At 39.9% G+C, this 24556-nt stretch overlaps 1 protein-coding gene across 2 annotated transcripts in view; it reads right to left on the bottom strand.

The window, feature by feature from the left end:
• Positions 1-5387: 5387 nt before the first annotated feature.
• The window catches only part of TTLL5 (tubulin tyrosine ligase like 5), a 117517-nt gene continuing 98348 nt past the window's right edge, over positions 5388-24556 (bottom strand). For both annotated transcript variants that reach the window (XM_079309549.1, XM_079309548.1), the window contains exons 32-34: positions 22572-22792; positions 15575-15660; positions 5388-5959 (exon numbers count right to left, since the gene is read on the bottom strand). In XM_079309549.1, the coding sequence (XP_079165675.1) occupies positions 5919-5959; positions 15575-15660; positions 22572-22792 (348 nt within the window). In that variant the 3' untranslated portion in view covers positions 5388-5918. The remainder of the gene's footprint in view (positions 5960-15574; positions 15661-22571; positions 22793-24556) is intronic.

The following is a 24556-nucleotide window of genomic DNA, read 5'->3' as shown; positions in this document are numbered from 1 at the left end:
AGGTAATTACATTGAGTATTGTAACTTGTCTCCCCTTTGTGTGGGGAAAGGAGACTACACTATACCATTGCTACAACTATGGTGAAATAAGATTTTCTAAAATATTCTTGCAGGGGCACCAAACTGAACTAATGTTTTTTGTTGCATACCCCAGACCAGCAGAAGGCAAAATGTCAAATGCAGTGTTGAAATTGCTTTTAGAGATAACAGCACCTCTCTCACATGCCCCAATCAAATGATAAAAATTTTGTTAATTAAAGATGCATTTTTAACAGCCCCTAAATCCTTAACAACTGCATCAAATTTGGTCTTTTCAAGGCAAATTTGATTTGTCTGAGAGGTCAGATAAGGAAGCCACCTCTTTTCAAAGAACAGAAGATTTCTCAAGCTCACTGTCTGTGCTGTAGGCGTGGACTGTAGAGAAGAGGCCTTGTTAAGTATAGTCTTTTCCCTTGGGAACCACTATGATTCACTGAATACCACTCACAAAGGCTTCATACCAGGGTCTCCACAGTGATCAGTGATTCTTTGCTTTTAATTCAAAACAGCAGTGAAAACTCCTTTTCAATGAGAGCCAATAAAATCCTTTTTTGGTAAGGTAGTAGAGCAGACTCCTCAGGGCAAACTTGGTGTTGTCACCTTCAGTTCAGTGGAGTTGTCTCTTGCATTACAACTGCAAAGGAAGACTCAGAATCCACAATTTTGAGATCAGTCTGCATTTCCTAACGACTCATCTCCAAGTCAGCAGGGAACCTTCATTCCTTAGAAAAAGACAGCAGTGTTCTAAAGTGGGAAGGAACAAATTACCAGGCTCATTTAGACATGCTGTGCTTGTGCACATTCACCTTGAAGGTGCTCTGCACTCAAACTCTTTGGAAGACAAAGATGGCAAGAAGTGAAATGTGTATGAGCAAGACAACTTAAAAGCTTCAGTAAGTGGAAAGCTTTTTTTTCCATATCTATGCCATTAACCATTTACAAGGATCATATTATGAGTGACTTCCACATGGCAGCCTACTTTTCTCCAAAATCCCAATTTGTCTAGAGGTGGATCTTGGTGTCCCTTATGTTCTTTTAAAAGTTTTGTCATTCTGAAAGGCTCTGCAATTTATAATACCCACCTAGGTGAAAGCATAGTTGCATGTGACAACTTGGCATATGTCAGCAACATTTTCCTTCAGAAAACTCAACACCACAGGACGAATTCTGGTGGAACATGCCATTGCCATGAAAGCAGCTTTGTCTTGGCTGTTCTAATAGTCTGTATTGCAACTCTCAAAATAAAAAACCCATACAAAGTCAGACTACAAGACCACCTAGGCCAGCTCTTGTTGGACAGAGGTCAACAGCCCATGCCTGATGCATAACTTAGAAATTAGAACAGCCCGTTGTGAGACTTCCCCAGAACAGTAATTTGAGAAGTCTTAGAAACTTCCTGTTTTTCAGTTTTAATATTTAATACACCCTATGACTTTAATACACCTGGATGACTTTTTCATGGATTTGTCCACTTGTCTTTTTAAATCACATACTCTTTTTTGTATTTACATTTTGTAACAAGAAATTCCATAAGTCAAGGACATATTGTGGAAAAAGGTTGCCATCTCCCCTTACTCTCTTAATTTTTTTCTTTTAAATTTGTATCTGTTAGTTTCATTTGATGTTCCTACTTCTAGTAGGCATGACTGTGAATAATTACTCCTTTTTCACCTTCTCCCTTATATCCCTCCTTGCTCTTCTCTTTTCCAATTAACAACTTTCTGCACAAAATATTAAAAAAAATTATGAATGCTAAGCTGTTGGCATAAGCAATCTCAATTCCGTAAAGCTAAATAAAGTTCTCCTGATGTTTGGTGTAAACAAGGATGTCTCAGCTCTAGAAACATGAGGTTCTAGGAGGAAAAAAAAAGCTCACTTGCAGATTTAAGTGAAATTCAGAAGCGTCTTTTGGAAGAAGCTTATGACAGATATGGTCAGAAAGAAAATAATTTGAAGATGATCAATCAGCCATTTACTGCAACCAAAAAAATCCAATTACTTATACACCAGCAAATAACTCATTCTGATTCAAACACTGAGCCTAGGATTATCAGCAAATGTAGGACTGACTATGGAAAAAAGTCCTTGGGAGTTTTTCAAGTAAATCTTAAAAAATAAAACAGAAGCCAGACTGTTTCCAGCAAATAATCCAAAAGTACTGGAAGTGTTGCATTAGTACAAGGTATAGGCCTTAGAGAATGCATGCTGAGAATCCACACTGTTCTGTAAAGTCATCTGTGCATCAGTGAGCTCCTCAGGTAAAAAAGAATGGTCTAGCACTGCCAGCCACTCAACTCCATGCATGTGGAGAGTATCTATTATGACAAAAAGGCACAGCACTTTGCTACTAGTTTACTAGATTCCTACTAGTAAACTAAGGTCTTGATACCAAAACTTTTACAAGAACTTCCTTCCACAATGTGTAACCCATATCAGAGATACATCTGTTGACCTTGCAGGTATCATAGTGAGGAGCATTTCCAACAAATCATGATTGTCCAAAAACATACCTAGTCTTGAGAACAGAAATTTCAGTCCATCTTGTTGGCATCCAAGACTAAGTGGTTTGTCTAGGGTCACAACATGATCTCCCACTGATGGCACTCACATGCCTTGTGAGTCTGTTTTAAAGGTCAAGATAAAACACGTTAAAAAGAAACTTGATACTTCATGTATTGAGCACAAGCCAGCTCTTCTGGAAAGGAGAGAATCTAATATCCCTCCCCTTCATTTTTATGTCATGGTGTGCTCATAACCTAAAACAAAGCACAAAATGCTGTATGAACTCTTCATTAGCTCAGCCTCCAGGACTCTGATGTGCACATTACTGCTTTCAAGATTAATAAGCCTGATCCTCTGTCACTAGAACAGGCTCTGTAATTTAGAAGTGATACAAACATCACAGAAGATGGGGATCCTTTGATTACATTATTCACTGTCACCAATGAAACAGATGCTGAATGATTGCTGGGTTTTTCTATTGATTATTTTATTGCAGTGAAGAAGGATGCTTCTGATGGAACCATTGATGGATACAGAGAAAAAATAAACCACACTTGAGGAACACATATAACTGTACTCCCATTGTGCAACTATTATATATCCAAAATGGTTTGCTATTCTACTTCCCTCCCTTGTAGTAGAAAATACTTCCTGTAAAATGCCTTCTCTCCCGAGATGGGTGGGAAACAGTTCTGTGCTTCCCCATTGAATCTCTTAACTGCAGCACTGAGAGCTTATGGAAAGGGACAGACACACAGGTAGCAGAGTTGCAGAGAGACAAAATACATGTTACTCCAGTACACAGTACCCATCATGCACAAAGGCATACAGACTCCAGGCTGCAAAGGACAGGGGGATGGAAAAAATAAGAGGCTGGAATCATAGAATTTATTCCTGATTCTCTATTGCACATGTTCCCAGTATCAGCATTTATGTTCAGAGATGGCATCAGCAGATGCTCAAGACAAAGGAATCTTGCTATGTCATTTGATGCTCTTGCTGAGCACATCCTGAGAATAAATAGGAATTCAAGGTCTAGGTGTCTGGCTTCAGGTAAAGGATCAGTCTTGATACTCCTGGGTTGCTTTTTTTTATTTGTTGGAAGCAGGAGAAAAATTTTCTCAGGTAAAAGGATGCAAGTCTTCACTGTTCCTGACAAAATTCATCCCTTCAAAATAAGGGTCTTACTCTACACTGTGCATTTTCCCGAATCTTTAAAAAAATCTTAGAGACAGGATATTTAATATACTGCTACTAAGTCAACACAGTTACAGTTGTGGGGGTTGGCTACAATTAAAAAGCAATGCAAAGAAGTTCAGAAAAACTGTCTGTAACCAAGTTCAAATTATTATCCCAAAACGAGTGGGTGTGATACTGGCAAAGGTGACAAAATAATTCACCTGTGTTCATAATAAGCCAGCACGAATTGGTAATTTTCTTACAAAGATGTAAGAATGTTGCTTCTGACAATGATTCATATAAGACAGTCACCTTACCTGAGCTAGCCAAATCTCTATTCTACAAACCTCTCTACAGTTTTCAGCAGTGGCTGTGATAACCTGAACAAAGTAGAGAACAAAAGCAGAGATGTATATCCTCCAGCTACTCAATCTGAAAACCCAGTGGAATAAAGATAACTCAGATCCTTTGGGAGGAAGAAAGGAAGGACTGGAACTGTTAGTTACTGAAGGTAAATCTTATATGGCAACAGCCCCCTTGACCGAGCTGGAGGTGACAGCCAACACCATGCACAGCAGAGGAGGCTGTGACCAGACAGACATAAAGTCTGTGGTCTTGAAGCCCACAGCTGCTGAGAATGTGCATAAGTCTGAAATAACAAATTCTGCAACTAAACTTTCACTCATCACGAGCCAACAAAAACGTGAAGAAGTGAACTTGATCGTGACTGTCTTATGGAAATGAAAGATAAGCTAATGAAGGGAACAGCTGCATCAGAGAGCTGCATTTTGGACAAGTTAAGTATTCAGTGTGTCACGTGTGTGAGTGCATCAGAAACAGAAAAATGCATGTTCTGTCCTATGAATTCATGCCTGAAGCAAGTGATGGTGAAACTAATAAGGTATGAACATAATTATTTAACCTTCTCAGAATTTATCTGGTCTTGAGTGACAGAAAACATGTGGAATCCAAGAGTGAACACAAACATAATGATTTGAAGAGAAAACACCTTCCCCCTCTGATACAGTTTCTTCTGTCAGTCCCTTGATCACTATCTACTTGTCAACACATTTGAATGATCTCTTAACACTGACTATACAAACTAGAAGAGACAAAGGAAAATGGAGTAAGAAAAGAGATCGAACAGGATGTTGAATCCAATCTCTGAAGACTCTGATATAAGATAGAGAAAAATTTTTACCTTTGAGAACTATCAGTCACACCCCTTACTGTTGGACAAGGCAGAAGTTGCAAAATACTGAGTTTAACTTGGCACCAACGAAGAGTCAGAACTGAAGCTGCTTCCTTTTCATTTTTAAGGATGGATGGATCTTCTCTCCAATACAATTTCCAGCTGCTGACATTGTTTTCTAACACAAGCAAACTAATTTTCATAACACTAGTCAAATTTTGACTGGAGTGCTTCACCAAGACACCATTGCAACTGATAAGAGCCACCTGGACCTTAGGGTTCAAGCCTGGGTCTGAAAACATCAGCCAATTAAAAACATTTAGAGTCTAAACAAACAGAAATCAAAATACAAAATAAGCCACAGAGAATACAAATATACCTCAGTGAAACAAAGACAGATTTAAAATCCTGTCCAGTATAACAGCAGCAAATATTTTGGGCGTGTGAATTAATGACTGAAATTATAACCAAAACAAACAAATGAAATTACTTTAAATAAAGTTTTAATTTCTATGGCTCTGTGCCAAAATCCAAGATGGCAACCACCACAGACATCTCCAGTCACATGCTCTAATATTTTTCTCTGCTGATGGTTGCCATGTGATGAAAACATGGAATCTTGGCTATTACCAGACTAGAACAGATTGAAATGGCTGAGCAAAAGAAACTTTATGTTCAAACCTGGACTTTAGGAAGAACAGCTGCAGGAGAGATCTCTCATCTTACAGAAAGATCTCACACTAGTGATCAGGAAGAAATGAAGGAAGGGACAAAGACTCAGCAGCAGAAGCTCTCAGAAGAACTTATTCACCTCCACTTGCAGGTGTATCACCGCAATCTGCTTTCACAGATGTTCAGATACTCTTTTCAGTGGGTTGTTCTCTCACCAAAGCCTCCTCTTCTCTCTTTTCTCTCTCTTTTTTGGCTGATATGAGAACGTGATGGTGTGAAGCCACTGCTGCTGCTTCTTCTTTTGTCCCACACTTGAAACAACTCTTGGGATTCCTCACCTGGCGTTCTGTGTTAATCCTTCTCTGTGAGCAGAAGCTGGGGAAAAAAACAACATAGGTTTTTTAACTCACAGATTTTGAGTAATCATGGAGGACTATTTTTGGGGGAAAACTGCTGTACTGCTTTGCAAATCTCAGCCATCACCAGAAACATGGGTGTCCCTATCACACAACCACTCTGCCACAATAGACGAGACCACAGACCAGTATAACAAAACCTAACTTAGTAAGCTAGTGTGTGGAAAAGTACTTTTGGTATTTTTTCCAAGCACCAGAATACTTTCTTCACTCTTGCCTCTGACTCATGTGACTCATCTCTAAATCTTTCTTCCATATCAGTATGCTTTCTCTCTTTCTTTGGGTCTTTTACTCATTTGCTTGCATGGGAGTCTACTTCTCCACCCCAACACATGCTGAGAACCTTGGTGCAGGAGAGCTAGGGGTGTGAAAAGGTTGATCTTTAAAAAGAAACAAAATGGGAATATGGAATTTTGCCCCCTCCCCCCCCCACTATTATAAAAATACAATTTTGACTTCTACATCACTACAGCATTTAACTACTTAGGCAGATTATGGGAAAATGTCAATGTCTTTTGTCAAATGTCAAATCTTTACTTCTTTTACTTAAACATCCTTAGATAGCCTTTCAAAAAGAAAAAGTCAAAACACTTAGAAATGTACCAAGCTTATTTTGGACAGCTGGCATTTTACAGCAAATCTAGAAGGTAAAGCTTGTCCTGTGTATTTGGCACATCAGCTTGCTCCTAAACATGAGTGACATTTGTTGAGAGCTGTTTATTAAAAACATTGCTATATTTACAGAAAATACCCTCTCCTTGAAAGTCCAGCATAGAGCCAAACATCACAGATCACAGAGGATCTGGAAAGATGTTTAGAAAGTGGAATTGCCAGCTATGTCACTGCACAGAAAGTCTGAAAACTGATTTAGTAACCAAACTGTCAACCATGTGCATTAAGATAGGATACCAGTCCAGAAACTTATCCCTTGACAATATGCTGAACTTAAGGAAACAAAGATACATGAGAGAAGGCAGCCAACTTCAACCTCATTTTCCTGTTCTGAAGATGTTTGAGCCTTCCTATTTATACAGAAATGCATAGCACAGTTGGTCTTTTCTCACAAACTGAGTTAAAATCACTTTCTTTGAATTCTTGCATGATTACCTTGAGGACTTGTCACAGAGAGGGGCATTCCTATACCTACAAGTAAACATGTAAGTCCCTAACAAGAGTGCAGAGCTGCTAATCCAGAAATTTCATAATTATTAATGCATATAATTCTCTGAAGTATTATAATTTCAAAGCTACTGGTGAGCATTCCACCTCCTTGTAGTTGAGTAGATGGAGGTTCTGGTAGAGTAGGGGGAACAGAAAAAGAGCTCATTGCTGACAGAAGCCAACATTTAGGGGTGATTCTCTCCAGTGATAAAGAGTCATTGCAGTGAATCACCACATACAACAGCATGAGCCTCCTTTATTCTCTGCCTGCCAGGAGGTGCCAAAGCATCTGCCATATGTCTGTCCACATGTTTACACACTATTATGTCATCTATGACTGCACCTCAAAAACTCAGAACAGTCACAGTGGGAAGAAAAGGATTACCTCTCTTTTATGGATATGATTCTGAGTCACAAGAAAATCAAAGGAGTTGCATGAAGTCATTTAAGAGATATCTGCACACTAAAATTCAGTGCCACATAGACTTTCCCAGCACAGATGTACATAGCCTTGCTCACAAACCAGCACATAATCTACTGTGCTTCCAAGCTGCAGGAGTAAGACAGAGATGAGCACAAGGCTGGATGACCATACTGGGTCAGGAACTCATGCTAATATTTTTTACAGCTAGTTTGGACTGTTTCATCTTGCCCATAGAAAGTTTGTGGGAGAACTGAGCAGCATATTGAAGTCTTCTGAATCTAGTGTTGAAAACAAGCACCTCTTTTCTCCCTGAAAAGCTAAGATTATTCTAGAAATTCAGATTTTTTTTTTTATCCCAGAGTGAATTTCTGATCTTAGAATGATGCCCAGCATTCTCTTGATAGCATATAGTATAACTAAGAAAGGCAATAAATAAATGGGGTTTATTTATATCTATGGGTGACTGACACTAGCAAGCCAGGACAGCTGACAACAGAAAGCCAGCCTTCCCTCCCCCTTATTTTGGGCACAATTTTGACCTGACTTGCTGGACCAGGAAGGCAAGGGAAAGCAGCAGTTCCAAGTCATGAAATTTTTCCTGGCGGGTGGGGAGGAATGTATGTCATGAACAGTACATACAACTGTATTCCAGAGAAGTCTTCCTGCATAAAAAAGCAGCAAGGAGACTCACTGACAAGTAGAGAAATACCAGTGGAAGTCAGCATAAACCTTCCTGCTCCCCATGTTAAAAACACCACATACTCATCCCAACTGCTAATGCCCTTCTATACTTGACAGCCTTCCTTCTGACTTCTCTTATTTACCTCTTTACTCCCTGGTTCAGTGTGGCTCTCTCTTCTCTGGCTCTTCCCCACACTTCATTTCATAACTTCAGACACACATTTTAGCCTATTCACACACATTTTGGCTTCTATTTTTAGCCTCAATAAAACAGTGCCAGATTAAAACAAAATCCAATTTGCATGGGCAGAGGCATCCTCTCTATAGGTAGCTTAATGCCAAAGGACCAGATGTGAGACAGAAGCAGCCAAAATATTATATAACCTCTCCCCAGTCTTTGCACACCTGATCTTGAATGACATTTCCAACACAGTAAGGAAAACAGACAGTTTACCATCACCTCACTACTGAGAACAAGCAATGCCCAATTCCCCATCAGGCAAAAATGTCAACTGCCTGCAATCATCACATTTCCTGCTTCAGAGTTTGTCAGAAGTGAAGACTCCCAAAATTAAAACTGAGTTCTAGCTCTTAGACAGGGAAGCTGATTCTAAAGACTGTTCTTTCCATTTTCTCCTGCTTTCTCAGGAAGAGTCCTGAGATGTGGAATGTCCTTCCAGTGGCATGAGATCAGCTGCAACAGGAAAAAGCTCCTTCCTTTCATAAAAGAAAGGCAAAAGGTTGAATAAAGATGTGAGAGGCAGGTTGCTCTCACAAGTTAAGAAATAAACATAATTTTTGATGATTAGAAGGAACACCGACCCTCAGTTCTATCTGAGAGGTGATGGCTGAGCTGGATATTATCTTCTTATCATCTGAGAAGGGCCTGGAATGCTGCTTCTGGCAGCACTTTACACTCTGCTGAGACTTAATGAGACTTACATACACTTTTTTCAGAACTGGGTAAACTCAAACATAGTCATGTCCTGTTCATAACTTGTGTCTATTTTAAAGGTACTGATTCGAAACACCAATATTTGCTCATTGTTAGTCATGAGATAATGGTTCCCTGCCCCTCCAAAGAGTACTAAGAAATGGGGTAAAAAGAAAGCCTCTTTACCCTTCTCCTTTCCCTTCTGGCCCACACAGGCTTGTGTGTCATTATCTGACCTTGGACTGATTCATCAACTAAAGCAGGGAGTGAAATTATTTTCACCCCCTTCCTGTGTGCCCTCCTTATAACACTGTGGAAGTCAGTAGGGGTAAGAGAGAAATTATTCAGGATGTTTTTGTGATCCATAAAAAAACAATGGCTTTAGAAAGATAACTCTAAGAACAAATGTGCAACTAAATATCTTCCATTGTAACTGATTCTTTGACCTCCCAAAAATAGAGGCACAATAGCAGGATTCAACTCCAGCTCCACTGCTTTCCAAAATATGATAAAAGTATGATTCTGTTTCTCAATGATCCTTTCTCTGCATGGAGACAGCATTACAGAGAGATAGTGACAGAACTGCTGTTAACAAAGGCTGTATGCAGGGCAAGAGACCACACCAGAAAAGTTTGGATATCACACAGGAGCTCCCTCTTCTATGATCCACCCAGAGCTTCTCAGCCACACAGGTGGTTCTGAAAAGATTTATGTGGAAGAGCTCATCCTGACTCCATTGGACTAGGATAAGTAATGATGTGACATCAAAGGTTGCTCCTTTGTGTCATAAGATACTTTGTGCCTGAGTAGTCAAAGCAGTCTGAGGTAGAGGTCACTCGAGGTGCTCAATTCAAGGTCATCTTTTAAAGTGAAGACCATTTGTGCAATCAGTCACAGCAACAACACAGAGAACCAGGAGGGTGGCAAATGAAGACTGGAATTAACAGGATTAGTGAGAGGGAGGCAGGGTACCAGCAATGTGCTGTGTAGAAACCTGAGGGATTTCTTTTCCCAGCTGCTCCTGATGAAGGATTTGGACAGTGCGGTGAGACCAGCTGAAATCATAGTCAAGGTTCCTCCTGGGAATGTGGTAACAACATAAAAATAAATACATTGGTGTTCAACAATCTACTGCTTTCCAAGGCTGCAGGGAACCTGGCAGAAGCTGAGGAAGCCTGGACAAGGCTGGGCAGCTGGGAATTCCATCCCACTGTAACAAATGGCTGGAAGTCTAACACAGGCCATGCACAGTGGTAACAGTACATATTATATCCAATCACCACCCTTTATGCTCCAAGAGAGCTGAGAGATTCTCATTGATAAAAGAATCTCCAAATTGCAACCTTTTTTTTGTTTGTTTAGATATGGCAAAAAATATGAAGTGATGGTGTCTTTTTTATATGCCTGCTGTTTCTATTCACCTTTTTTCCCTGGACTAGGACAATGTAGAAGCTTGTACATTTGCATACCTGCTAAATGAATCTAAAGATGCTGCATTTCCAGAATAATGTTCAAGCATTGAGTAGACAATAGCCAGTCAAGACTTAGCACTTCCAATGCTAACTCTAACTTTGAGTCTCCAATAACAAGACATATAGTAACATGACCTTGTGTTGAAAGTCCACACAATAACCTTGATGTGAAAAACTTCAGAAATACACAGTCTACTTGTATATTTTCTGTAAAATGAAAAAAAAATCTGGATGCTAGATGGTGAGAAGAGCAAGTACAAAAGTGCTTGTTACTGTCCCTAGTTGACAAGCAGGCTCCATTCACTGCTTCATACTGGAGCACACTGCTTACACACAGCATTCAGACACTGCTCTCCACCTTAGCCTAAAGAAGGGTATCACTAGAAAATGAAGAACAGCAGTCTGCCTTCTACATGGATTAGATCCAAACCATTTTATTAATCCCCATATTATTCTAGACTCTTTGCAGTTCAAGATGCAGTTTTAAGCCCTTACAGATGATAACACACTTTATTTCAAAGAGTTGCATACTTTCTGGACTTGGCATTCATGGAGATATGGGGGCAGGTGAATGTCTAAAATAAACAGACAACTGTTCATCACCCTGCAATTAAGCACAGCTACAGAACTGAGAATCATGGGAAATAAAATCAAGTCTATACCAACTAGCTCAAGAAGCTTCATTCCAGTTTGACACTCACTTTCTGCATCAACTATTGTCCAGAGAACTAAAATACAAATAAATTAGTTTTGGACTCATGGTTTCAACCAGACTAGGTAGATATCCAAGACTTTGCAGGAATAAGCAGTCTTACTGCCAAACTTGAAATGCGTATTATTAATTTTTACCTCCCCTAATTCTTGTATTTGTTTTCCTCCTCTCAGCAGACACAGTGGAAAAGTTATGTGGACACTAGTAATATAAACATCAGCACAATAAAACTGCATTACTTTCAATCAGTCTGATTATGGAAAGATGAAGGTCCTGTGTTTGGAGCCAGCCACCAGTCTTGCCCAGTTTTAATCATGATTCATATTTGTTTGTAATTATATAGTTTATTAGTACATTATGTTTTTGTCATAGCAAAACAGAACCCCAGAGGTGTTCTGTCTTCTGAAGCTTTTAAAATAAAAATGTCAAAATCTCTCATGAAGCTGTAAGCAAATGAAGGAGAAAAGCCTACAGAGCACGGGTGTCATTCACACAGCATCTCAACAGTTGCTGTTACCCTTTGGAAATCAAACCAAACCAAATAAAATCAACTTGAGCATCTACTCTAAGCTGCACTGAGGGGTGAACTATACTTTTAAACTGTTCCTATCTCCAGGCCCCTACAGACAAGAGTCCAGTTCAGGAACAAAGAAGGCACTTGTGACTATGCTGTTATGCTTTCATCAAGTGCTCTTCATCCTCTGTCTACCCAAAACCTCTTTTGTTTTATCATTTTCAAAAATGAAAAATAATAAATGAAATTATTTTCTAACTTTGAGACTGACATATAACTACCACAATTACTTGATATCTCTTGCCAGCTTGTTCAAAAGCTACATTCTGGTGGAAAAATGACATCTTTTTTTTTTTTCTAGACCTTCATTTACTTGAGAAAAGAAATTCACACATGATTTACCTAATGACACTAGAGAGGAAAGGAAAATAAACTAGCAAAACCTGGCAAAATAACACCATACACCTTGCATTCTTAAAACATACAGTAAAACATAAATGACCACTCTGACCATCATCTGAACTCAAACCCAGCCTCCATATATCAAGCACAGCCTCCCAAAGACAACCTGGACCTGAACAACCAACCACAGTCCTTAGCTGTTATTCAGCAAACTATACTCTGAAGAAGACTTTGAAAAGAGAACTGGTTCCTTAACTCAAAATCACCCTGTTTCAATAACACTGACTGAATTGCTAAACTCCATGAAACAATCCACATAATGCTGAGGGACCCTCAAAGTAAAACAGAATAAAAAAAGCAATGTGATAACAGCTGTATTTTCAGAAACCCACTAGTGCTGGGTGTTCAGTGAAAAATCAGGTCACAAGCAATCTAAATGTTCCCCAGATATATAATTCTTAGTATTTCTCTATTATAATAAGTCCTGCTAAACTTCCACAAATTTTGCTAAGAACCTGTCTCTTCAGACACTACAAATAACCCCCCATTTGCTATTTTGCAAATTTAGCTTCCTGTCTCTACAGTCATGAGGCTTTCTCCCTTCTCTCTCATTGCACCAGTGACAGACAGCTCCCATAACTTCTGCCTCTCTATGCAATGAGGACGAGGTTTTTTTATTTTAATGGTGGCTTGTTTGAGAATCTTGAGCTACTTTGCAGAAATGTTGACTTTTATTTTCCCTTTTATTTCAAAGGATCTGCTCTTGAGAGCTTGAGCCCACTGCACAACAGTGTCTACAACTGCTATTTTACAGCTATTTTTTAGTTACAGCACTCACAGTCTAGTTAGAAGTTTCCATACTGCCTGACTCTCTCTTCTATTGAACATCATCCTGGCTAGAGGTAAGATAACTCATGACACCTTTATGCTTCTACACAGAGCCCCATAACTATTCTCAGATAGGCTGTTAGAGGAGAAAGCCTATTCAAGCTTCTCAGACATTTTTGAACATCTGTGTCTATATGTTTTTATAGAGGTTCTGCCTGGTTCCTCTTTTATATCTGCAGTTTTTCACAACCTTCTGTCTTTAAATGCTTGCAGTTTATTCTGTGATTTGCTTTATGACTTGTGTGTCCAACCTCTCTAGTTGGTATCTAAGTTACTAAATACATGTGAAACAGTAACCCCAAGTAAACTGCTGCTGAGGGGAAATCGGGGCCCTAGTGTAAGCAATCAATGGAGAGAGTGAAGAAGAGAAACAGCTGTTCCTGCAGCAAGGACTACTACTGCAGAAGAGTTTCTGAGACACAGAAACTGGGCACAACAGCCTCTGACACATACCAGTGGCTTGGTGCAAAGCTGAAGAAAATATTATTCCCCAGTTTCCAAGAACAAACATTTTGCTCTGGTTAGTATAATCACGGCAATATTTAGCACTGTTCTTGGAGCTATGTACCCCTTTTAGCAGCAAGGGAGCTTTGAGTGACCCACCCATCATGTTCTACTAGCCAAACCTGGGCTTTACCCAAGCCCTGACACTCTTAATTAAACAGCATGCTAACCCTCTGTTTCAGCTTCAGAGAGGGCAGTTTAGCACAATGCAGCTAGACCAGTTCTACAGAAGGAAACATGAGCTGAAGTTCTCAATTCTCACTGGATTATAAGTATTCACAGACTACTCTGAACTTTACAGTTGTTATCTAGCCTGGATTATTCCCCCAGCTCTGGCTGTTGCATGCCATCATTAATATTATCATCCCTCTTCATGCATGCACTCTGTAGGTATTCACAGAAAGGGGGAAGGATAGCAAAATGCTACCTACAGTTTTCATGGACACACATAACAGCATCCAGTGGAGATGGAGAGATTCTCTTGGAAAGGTTAAAACTACAAGGTGGCAACTCTAACAGTACTCTTGAAAATGTGAAAAAGAAGGCAGAATTTACCATACAAACACCTTCATGTAAGTCCACTCAACAAAACAGTTTTGTCAATATATTGAGAACTCAATTTTTACATTTACTTTTAAGTTTAGCTGTAACCTTGCTTTACACACTATACTAAAAAGTAAAATTGCACTGTACACTAGACCAAAACTTTTGATATATAACAGAGTTGATATATAACACAGGGGTTTGATATGTAACACATATAACACAGGGCTGATATAATTTTCTTTATTTTGATAATCCCATTATATGCCAGAGTACACTGCCATGTTCTAATGTACTCTGGGGTGTTTTATATTGACTGTGGCCATTCACTCTATAAAATTTCTGGTAGGGTAACTGGAGTTTTTGGCAGGTGGTAAACTGTGGGAGGCAGTTTGGAACTGTAAAGCTGAATGTTTGTGCTAGAGGACCAGCAAAAAAATCACTGATATAAATAATGAAAATGTCATATTTTACGTTTCAGAGAGAAATATCCAAGAAATAAACTGTGCAGTTCACCCCTCCACAAACTTTCTTTCAGCCTCTGAAAACACAGAGGTCACTGCATTAGTGACATTTAAGTCATGTTTTCACAGTACCACTGCAAAACAAAAGATCAGAAACATAATTTTTGAAAGCATTCTGGAATATAAAGTGTCCATATATTCCATTACACCACTGTCACAAATTACTGTGAGCCAGGGGTAGTATGGATATACAAGATTATGCTCCACCTGCCAATAGGTCTGCATAAATGAGAAACTGGTTGGGTCCTCATTTGCTGAGAACTTATCAGCAGATGAACCTGTTTGAATTAATTAGCCACTAGGGAATGATGAAGATTTGATTGTGTAACTCTCAGTGATTGTCTATCGGGTAATTTCACCTCTACTGACTGACTTTGCTGTGCAGCTGATTCACAAGTCTCAGCTATGTCTTTCTGCACTAAGACATTTTTCTTTAAGACCAAAGAAAAATGTAAAGAATGTCCTGGCCCTTTATTACAGGCCAAGCTTAAACAAGAGAGCATCTTGAGCCAAAGTCTAAAGCAAAAAGGAACCATTTGAGCCAAGGTGTTTTTTTTTCCTCTCCAGCCGTATTTTAAAGGGTCTTCCAACTCTATGAAACTCAGCCTTTGCTCCCTTCTGTTTAGTCTTTTTAATCCCAGGGAGTAAAAATTCCCTGCACAGCTGAACCCTGTTACCTAGGAACCACTACATGTACAGGAGGCAGCTGTGTTTCTTCTTGCTGATGGTTTTTTTTTCCTGCCAGTTCTTGAAAAAAATGAAAGCACCCCAGCATGCCCATCCCAGCTTTCACAGTCTCTGGCACTGTCACTCACCTGTGGAATATGTCCCTGGCTCACAGGATGCAGAACTGTGAAGGCTGATCTGGAATCCATCCAGTTGCTTTTCAGTGGAGGTGATCCTAAGAGGTAAAACCATAAAATTAAACAGAGATAATTGATCAAGGAAAGATAAAACTCTCAGAGAATTCCCCAAGTTTCCATATCTCACTGTGACTGTAACCATGAAGCTGTGCCTGAACGTGATAGAGAAAAGGCAGTGACAGCAACTGACTCTAAAAAAAGCAGAGCAACACAAATGAACAATCAAGCCACCAGGAAAACTTTGGTGCAACTAAAACACTTAATTGTCTCATGTGCCTTGGAAGATGATTATGGAGAATGAAGAAGACAGTAAATTGTATTGGACCACCAACATACATTGCAACTAGCAATGCTGTGGTCATCTTAGTCCAATGATTTGAATTAATGTGATTAAGCAACTGTTGCACAGAAATGCACATGCTGTCAAAACATGCTAAATTCAAGAGTTAAGTGTTTGCATATTGCCTCAGCAGAGAGAGCTCATTTAGCAAAGATTTCCCACTTATCTTGCCAACTGAGACACATGGGATGCATCTAAATTTCAGTAACCTGGTGCCATTCCTCAAGCAGATACCTTACTCAAATCCTTCTGCATTGATCTCAGCTCCTGACTTACAGTAAAACTATATCTGTAGATTACTTTATCTCACAAAGATTCTGAGAATCTGAGAAACTGAGACCATGTTCTCCTACAGAAAACACACTTGGTCTACTCACAAGAGAAGGGCAAGCTATAGAGCTGCAAGAATCTATTCTATACTCAAAAATCTACACAATTATCCATCTATTCCTGGTTTGGCCTCTCTTCCCTCATTCTTCCTTGCTTTTCTTCCTTCCAGCTAAACTCATTTCTGATCACTACAGACTTCTGTGTGTACTCATCTCTGCCAGAGTCCTTCACTCTCAGCTCTGCAGTGTTACAGCTGCTGTCAGCTCTTCCCCTGAAGAGCATCATAATCTCCAGTCCCCATGGGATGCTCTGACAACTAACAGACTGTTATTTACTGTTTAAATTGTAATTCACTGTTTAAACACATGCAGTTTCTATGGTTTTATCTGAAACCTTTTGCTTCCAGATTTCAAGGTCAGCAAGTTACCAGTAACCCAGGTGCTTCCAACAGCTAAAAGTTACTTCAGTGAAATGAATTAGAGTCCATACATGAAGGGAGGGGGATGCAGATACATCTGCAAAGCACAACCCCTTACTTCAGTCAGCCTTAACTGGAAATGTTATTGTCAAATGAGGTGCCTGTTTCTGTGTTTATTGTCTCTTGGAGAGAATTTGGGATCTGTACTTATGATGTTTTTTTGTGCTGATATTGCATAGTCCTTCTGGGAGCTGAGAATCCCTGAGTTGAGATGGATCTTTATGCCTCTTACACAGAGTTTCAATGCTCATAATTAGCTGGTCTACTTTCTTAACACAGCACAACTGAGAGCCATATTCAGCTCACCCTTCTGCAAGCAGAATGCAAGACTAGTAGTTGAAAAAGTAATCAAGAATGCCAGAAAGTACAACAACAATAAAAAAGCAAAACAGGGAACAGTCACTCTTCTACCTTATTCTTCAGAGAATTTCTTTATCTCTACAGACTTGCCCTTCTTCTCTGCCTACCCACAATGTTGGGTACCTTGATTCTTGCAGTTTCAACAGGCACCTAATTCTGACAGCTCATTCTCAGCTCTGCTCCTGGGATCTCCCACCATGCTAAGCTTACTTCCTCATACTCTCTGTGCTGTCCTGATGGAAGCTTCAGTGCCAGAATATATTCACTGCTTAAACTGAGGTAATCTCTCTCTACTTTCTTCCTCCTTGGGCTGGCTGAAATCCTACTGCCTTTACTCAGTTCCCTACTTTTAATGTCTGTGTTGGTTTTGCTTCCGCTTCTCTAGTACAATCCATTGTTATGTTCTCCATTTCTTCTTCAATACTAATAAAAAACTCCCAGCTGTCCCTCCATTTGAATATCTGTCATTGCTCTTTTCTATCTCCTACACAGCTAACTCCTCCTCAGAACTGATACTGGCTTCCTTAATTTAGGTACTTGACTAGCACTAAGCTGCCCAGCCTTGGATTGCAAATTTTGTTCAATAGGTGAAAGAGAAATACTTCTTAGACTGAATTTTGAACACATTTGTTTTAATAATCTCTGGGATGCTACAGATGCATTTAAAGGTCAGTGGAACCAGACAGATCTGACACTAATATATTCACATTACAAAAAGCCCAGGTTTGACAAGAGGACAGCAACAGATGTAAAGACCCAGAGCCAGGGAGGCTTGCTCCTCTTTGTTGCTCTTGGACAGGGCACCCTGCATGCATATCTGTGTGTATGATCTGAGGCTAGCCAAGGGCTACGAGCTACAGGTCTAGTGAGCCCAGCTGTGTCAGGGTGTTAAATCAAGGCATGTCTCTCAGATGCACTGCTTTTACTGCCAAAAATGTCTAAGGGTCAGGCAGCCTGATTAACCCAAATATTCAGGAGCTGAAAAAACAAGTGTGCTGCAGTACAGCAGCAGCAAAACAGTCCAAGGGGTTCCAGTAACTGTTAGATGTGTGTTCTGCTGCCTCTTTTCAGTGGGCACTCAGTTTATGTGTGTGATGTGCCCAGCTCAGTAAAGACACTTCACACATGGGTGAGACAGGATACAAAACAGAGCCATAGTGTTTTATAGGGCTTGCTCTCTGATAAGCATCTGCTTTTGGCACATTTGATAAGCTTGGCCAGTATATCCTAGAAAATCTGGCTACTTCTGTGTCCAGCTGCAGTCAGGACTCCTCCCCACTCTGGGATAGATTTCCTGAACCCAGGAGAAGTGGATCCCCTTTACAAGAGAGAAGAACTTTGGCTCTTCTACTACTTCTTTTGCTTTGGCTGGCACTGTGTAAAACAAAAGAGAACATGGCAGCAAGATTTCTGTGCTGCAGTGGTGGGACTTGAAAGGAAGATTTATTTCAAAAGGCTTCCTGAATAGAATTGTTATGACATTTACAGAGATGATCAGTACAAGAAATTATGTCATACCAATCAATATCCCCAACAACTTGTAATGTTCCAGTCTACTACTGGCAAACTTGGTGATCTTCTTGGTCTCTGATAACATCTTGAACAATATGCTCCTTTTCCCTACCTAGAATTTCCTCTCCTATTATACAGTGGTCTAATATTGACAGAACAATTTTTCTGAGATGTTTTCTTTGACTGATGGTCAGAGATTGTTCAAAGCCTTACTCTTCTTGACACTGTCACAGAGAACATCTCTGAAAAGTTACTACATGAATGATAGCACAGAAATGTGTTTTTATTACGACTTAGTCATTTCTAAAAGCAGAAAGATTTTTCATTTACCACCAGTCCACTCTGGTGAACAGTTGAGCTAATGTATTTTTCTACTTTGCATGCTGTCATTTGTAGTGTGAAGATTCCATACACCAAATGCTGCTTCCAGGGAACACCTGCTTCATTCTACAGCTTATAAATACTGTATCTGTGATCTCTATCTCAAAATATCATCAGGTCTCTTCACGGTTCACAGACCTGTCAATAGTAGTGGCAACATGAGCAGTGGGAAAGACTCAGCCTGACTCTGGGAAAGAAAAAAGAGCTTATTGTGTTAGCTATTAAAAAACTATTATTGCACATTTAATCAAAACTATGGAGCTCTGTGAGACCATTTTATGGCACCATATTTCAGCACAGAACTGCATACTAAACCATTTCTCCCAGTCAGTCTTTTTCCACATCTCAATATAAGCCCCAGTTTTCCACTCTGTTAGTTTAAGCAAGGAGTCTGCTTTGGGCACAATCCATTATAAAGCCAACCTACCACCTTTAACAAAAACAAGAGAAGCCAGGAACTGAAAATACAAGACTGAGTTATCTGACTGTTCCATTACTTTTTTCCTTTATGTTTCAACCAGAAAGCTGACCAAGTTACTAAACAGTTTTTTAATTAGTCAATAATGTCCATCTTGAGCATCTCATTCTGTTTGTAGTTGAGTTTTCTACTTCCTGTTTCTTCCTTTTCTGGAAGCCACATGTTCTGGCTGGGAGAGAATTGATAATGCATGAAAGGAGGAGATGGGTCAAAGAGACAAAGTTGATTTTAGTTTTGTCATCACAGTCCTGTCTCTGGAGAAATTCTAGAAACAACTTTAAAAAGATGATCTTTATTAAGGTGTGAAACAGAAGTCAGGCAGTGCAAGAGCAAACAGAAGTAAGGTCTGGCTTACTGAAATATATGTGAGGAAAAAGAGACGAGAACTTTAACAACAGAATGGGATTAGTTTCAGTGAATCTTGTAGAAATAATACATAGCCCTGAGATCCTCTGAGGAAAGAAATCAGAAAAACAGCCAAGAAGTATTAGGGAGTGAGAGAAGGCAGCAAATCAAAAGTAACCTGACAGACAAATGAAGCAGCCAAAAAGATATTATGGAGAAGGATATTTGCCATGTCATAACCTAAGGACATGGTAGTCTCACCAGAAAAGTACAATTTTGGGTGCCATAGTCCAAGCACTCTGACAAACTGAAGAAAATAAGCAAATTCAAGACAACTAAGGACTTGGCAGGTAGAACTACTATCTGAGGTTAACAAAACCTCAACAAGTCTAAGCAAAACTAGGTTACTCCATGAAGCAAAAGGATATTCAAAAGATGGAAAGTATTTACATGAGAAAGTATTTAGGGTTCAGGAAGGAGGAACAAGGTACAACAGGCAGGAACAAAAGAAAAATCCAGATAGCACATAAGGAGATACTAGCTGATTAAAAGGTTGTCTAGATTCTTAAATAGATTTTCATAGCACACAGTAGAGTTTCTACCACTGGACTTTTTTGAAAGCAGACTACACAATGTGTCTGAAAATACTCTGTACAAATTATCAGGGATTGTATAAAACAGGCTAGAGCATGCAAGACATCTTTTTCCTCGCTAGCCTATATTCCTTTGACACAGAGACCTTTCTCCATTCACTCCCCTCTGTAGATGTGTATCTGGTCTTTTCCTGACAACAATGAATGGATCAAATTAGTCTGAGACATATCACTTTTTAAACTATCAGCTCTCAGTGTGCTGGAAATATAGCTAGGCACAAAACTGTTGTTTTCCATGTAAGTGAAAAAATGTTACTGCAAGATCCCATGAATGGCAAGAATGGGTTTGGAGCCTTATGCTGGAGACTGAAAGGCAACTTGGAAAATATTTCCGGAGCGGCTCCCTGCAGCCTTCAATACTTGGATTAGTTTTCTGAAATTCTGAAGGAATCTTTTGCTTTTTTTCCCCCTTCTGTGCATTTTTGGTGCTGAACTTTTTCCGGTTTTCCCACACTCCTGCCTGTCACAGAGCAGAAACCACAAAAATGCAGCAAAGTAAAGTCTGTCCAAGGAGCTGCAATTCCATCTCACAAGGATAAACATTTCCTTTGCCAAGAAGTGAGCACAGCACACCGGCATCTTCAAATACACATCCCTGCTGCCCAGCAGAGAACCCACTGACACAGCCTGTCACCTGTACTAACAAGAGCCACCCAACATGAAAGAAATCAGATAGCAAAGCTACCAGAGCATACCTGCCAGACCTGATGCTCACATCTGCATTTGCTGAGCTGAGAAAATTTACTAACATCTTGTTTTCTTTTTAAATAGTTTTGGGGGATTAACTCTGTGTGCTATCTCTTAAGATAGCAAGAGTACAGGCAGCAAATACACAAACTTCCCCAAAGCAGTTCTGTCCAAGTTCCTTAAATAGGCCTTGCAATTCCAGATTTGATTCACACAGTGACTGTATCTTCATAAGGTGTCTTTCATCAGTAATCTAAAACTAAAACTTCTCTATTTAAATAGGAAGTGAAAACAGAATCAGGAAACCTCACAGGAGCTTGCTCTGAAAGCTTTACAACTCTTCTGGCTGGAGAGTAAGTACAAGGAAGGAAGTTATGAAATCAATTTTTCAGGATGAAACAAGTCTGAGGATATATGAGGAAAAACCTGATGAAGGATTTGGATTAAAGCAGTTCTGCCATTTAAGAGGAGATAAACAGAGAGTTGAGGAAGCTGAAAACACAGAAATCTTGCCCACATTTTCTCATAATGCACAGAACAGAATACATACCAAGAAATGGAAAGGAAGGAAACTTATAATCAGTAAGCAAAATTTCATGGTGAGTATTTTTGTTTTTAAAGATAGCATTTGTTTTTAAAGATAACTGTCAAATCCATTAATTTACCTTAGAATAGCAAGCATTATTTAACTAAAAGCTTACTAAAAGAAGGATCTCTACAGTTAATGAGAAAAGCTATCATTACACCAGGCACAATATAAACATTCCAAATGAAATAAACACTTGTGCTTGGAGGCCTAAATCCAACATGGTGTGTTAAATTTACAGGAAAACTTGGCTCAGGGGCAGATTATGTTGTTAAAGGTATTGAATTGCTTTGGTGCTTTGTTTTGGCACCCTCTCCTGACCCACCAGATTCTAGCCACCAAAGATTAGACAGAGGGAGTGACTTAAGTGCCTAAATGTAGATGTACCATAATTAGTACTTTCAAGCTATTTGAGACTTCTGCATGGGACTGCACATGATACAACACAAGATCTACAGAAGACCTGTACTCATCTGGAAGTCAGGTAGAATAGCCCTAGGCATCCAAAATGCCACTAGCAATCTGTACCTAGGTTACTGAATCCCACTGTGGGATCAATCTGACAGTTCTTACCTTTGTATGATGTTACAGTTACCTTCCATAGCCTTGTGAAGAACACAACTGCAACACAGTGCAATGCTTATTTCAGTATGCACACCTCAGGTTATTCTGAGATTTATCCTGGGCAGCACAGCCAAAGGGTCTGTCAGAGTCAGATGTAGACAGTTTCTTCTCCAATATTCATTTTCAAGGGAACCAGTGCCAACTCCCTATTGTGGATGGAAGAGATAAAACTTACTTGGAAATCCTCTGGGCTGCAGCCTTTCTGATCACTGCCTGTCTGTGGTTTCTTGGAGGTTTTGGAACCAACTGAGGAGCTGTAATCTGGGATGGCATCACTTTGTGCAAACTGGCTGCCTTCTGAATACTAGAAGTGGCACTTGATGTCTTGTGGGCATCAGAGCCAGCTGGCAAAGATATATGACTGGTGCTGGATTGTGAGTAGTTGGCAAAGACAGCCTGGATAAAAAAAAAAAAAAAAAAAAAAAAAAAAAAAAAAAAAAAAAAATCCCATAGTAATTGGTGATTACCTCTGTGAACATTTCTGAGAATGCTGATGGAGATGGGTAACATTTTTGTGAGGGATAGTATCTGCCTGGAAAAAGCAAACCAAGGGCTCCAGGGTAAGTTCCAGACATAAAGAGTTAAGTCAGTGAATTTTATGGCCTTGGAAGCCAGGACTAGCTTCTAGGAAGGCAAACAACCTCACTACTGCCACAGAATTCTACTATTCTGGATTGAAAAACAAGAGGCCCAATCCTCAATCTAATCTTGCAGTGGGCTTCCATCCACAAAGAAGTAAAGATTTCATTACATTGCTTTTCTGCATTATCTTGCTAAATTATTCTTTATGTGGGACGTAGGATTGAGACATAGCTCTAGGAAGAGTAAGATTATGGGGAAGATGATACAATGCTATTTATTTGGTCTAACTGTGTAGGTGCTTGGAATAGCAGAAAAGCTGTAGGGTACCTATTTCTGAAAAAGGAACTTTAAGTTCACCACTGACAAAAACGAAATCCCCAGTAATATCAGGGAACAGAAAATATTTCTATTCCTATAGTATGTGGGAGAGTAAGCATGTTGGAGATATGACACAGGGAACAAAAGGACCTGCATGTTATGAGACACTGGAGAACTGAGCAATGCCTGGCAAAGCAGGCAGTGGAGAATATTCCCTCTACGGGAGCTCTGCAGACTGCTAAACTCTCCTCAGGAAAGAGCAACCTGCTGGGAGTTCTGCTTTGTCTTTCCTCGAAGTCAGTCAGATTCCCAGCACAGAGGCAATGCTGTAACCTTTTAATTTGCCATCTAGAGGTCAGTGATAGGAGATAAGGGGAAGAGCTGAGCCCTCAGTGTGACCCTGGGAGCAGTGCCCCTCACAGAGTTTGTCCTCAGTTTCTCCTCGGGTGGAAAATACACAAAGCCAAAGCAAATGGGCTGCAGGCTCCAGAGAAAACCACAGTCTGAGAGCTGGCTGAGTCTCAGCACACAGACAGGAAAAGCCCCTCTCCCCCGCAATTCTCTGGCAAATGGCAGTGCAGTGCTGTGTGGGAAGGCGCTCCTGACAGGCAGAGCTCTAGGGAGAGAAGGAAGTGCAGGAGCCAAAACAGGCCTGTTTCCTAACTAGAGCTCACTGACAAGACACCCTTGAGCTACCAATCCTCCTTAACCTCTCCCTTCCCTGAAGCTCTATCTTGATTGCAGCTTCCAGAGCTCAATAAGGAAGCTAGCACAAGTGCAGAAGTCTGGAAAATAGCAGTCACACCCCACCTCTCCCCAGAAAAACAAACTAAAAAGAAACTCAGTTTAGTCTCTTGCATCTCAGGGCCTGACATATAGTAGGGTTGGGATGGAGACCCTCAAGTCACTGCACTCACTTCTTATTCAGTAGTGACATTTCAATGTGAAATTATATTTTCCATCTTTCCTATAAGTTCTTTTGATATTCTGCATTTTTCCTTTAAGTTCTTTTTCTTGTAAGTAAAATCACTAAGATCCTGGACTCCACAATGCATACAGTCATAACCCTTTCCTCTGTTAATATGCACTGGCAAGGAGGTCCATGACTCTGAAGAAACAGCAAGCATGGATGCTCAAACAAAGTTTGACTGGCAAAAACTGTGTTGAAACCTGCCTAAAGAAAGGTCATGAATGTTTTTCTTGGGGGTTTACAGACTTCTGAAAACGCCTTTGTCTCCACACTGTGCTGAGATTCTGGCT

The sequence above is a fragment of the Erithacus rubecula genome, assembly GCF_903797595.1.
Source record: "Erithacus rubecula genome assembly, chromosome: 6".
In the NCBI taxonomy this organism is placed as follows: Eukaryota; Metazoa; Chordata; class Aves; order Passeriformes; family Muscicapidae; genus Erithacus; species Erithacus rubecula.
The sequence above is the reverse complement of the archived record's forward strand: the minus strand, read 5'-3'. Positions and strand labels throughout refer to the sequence as shown.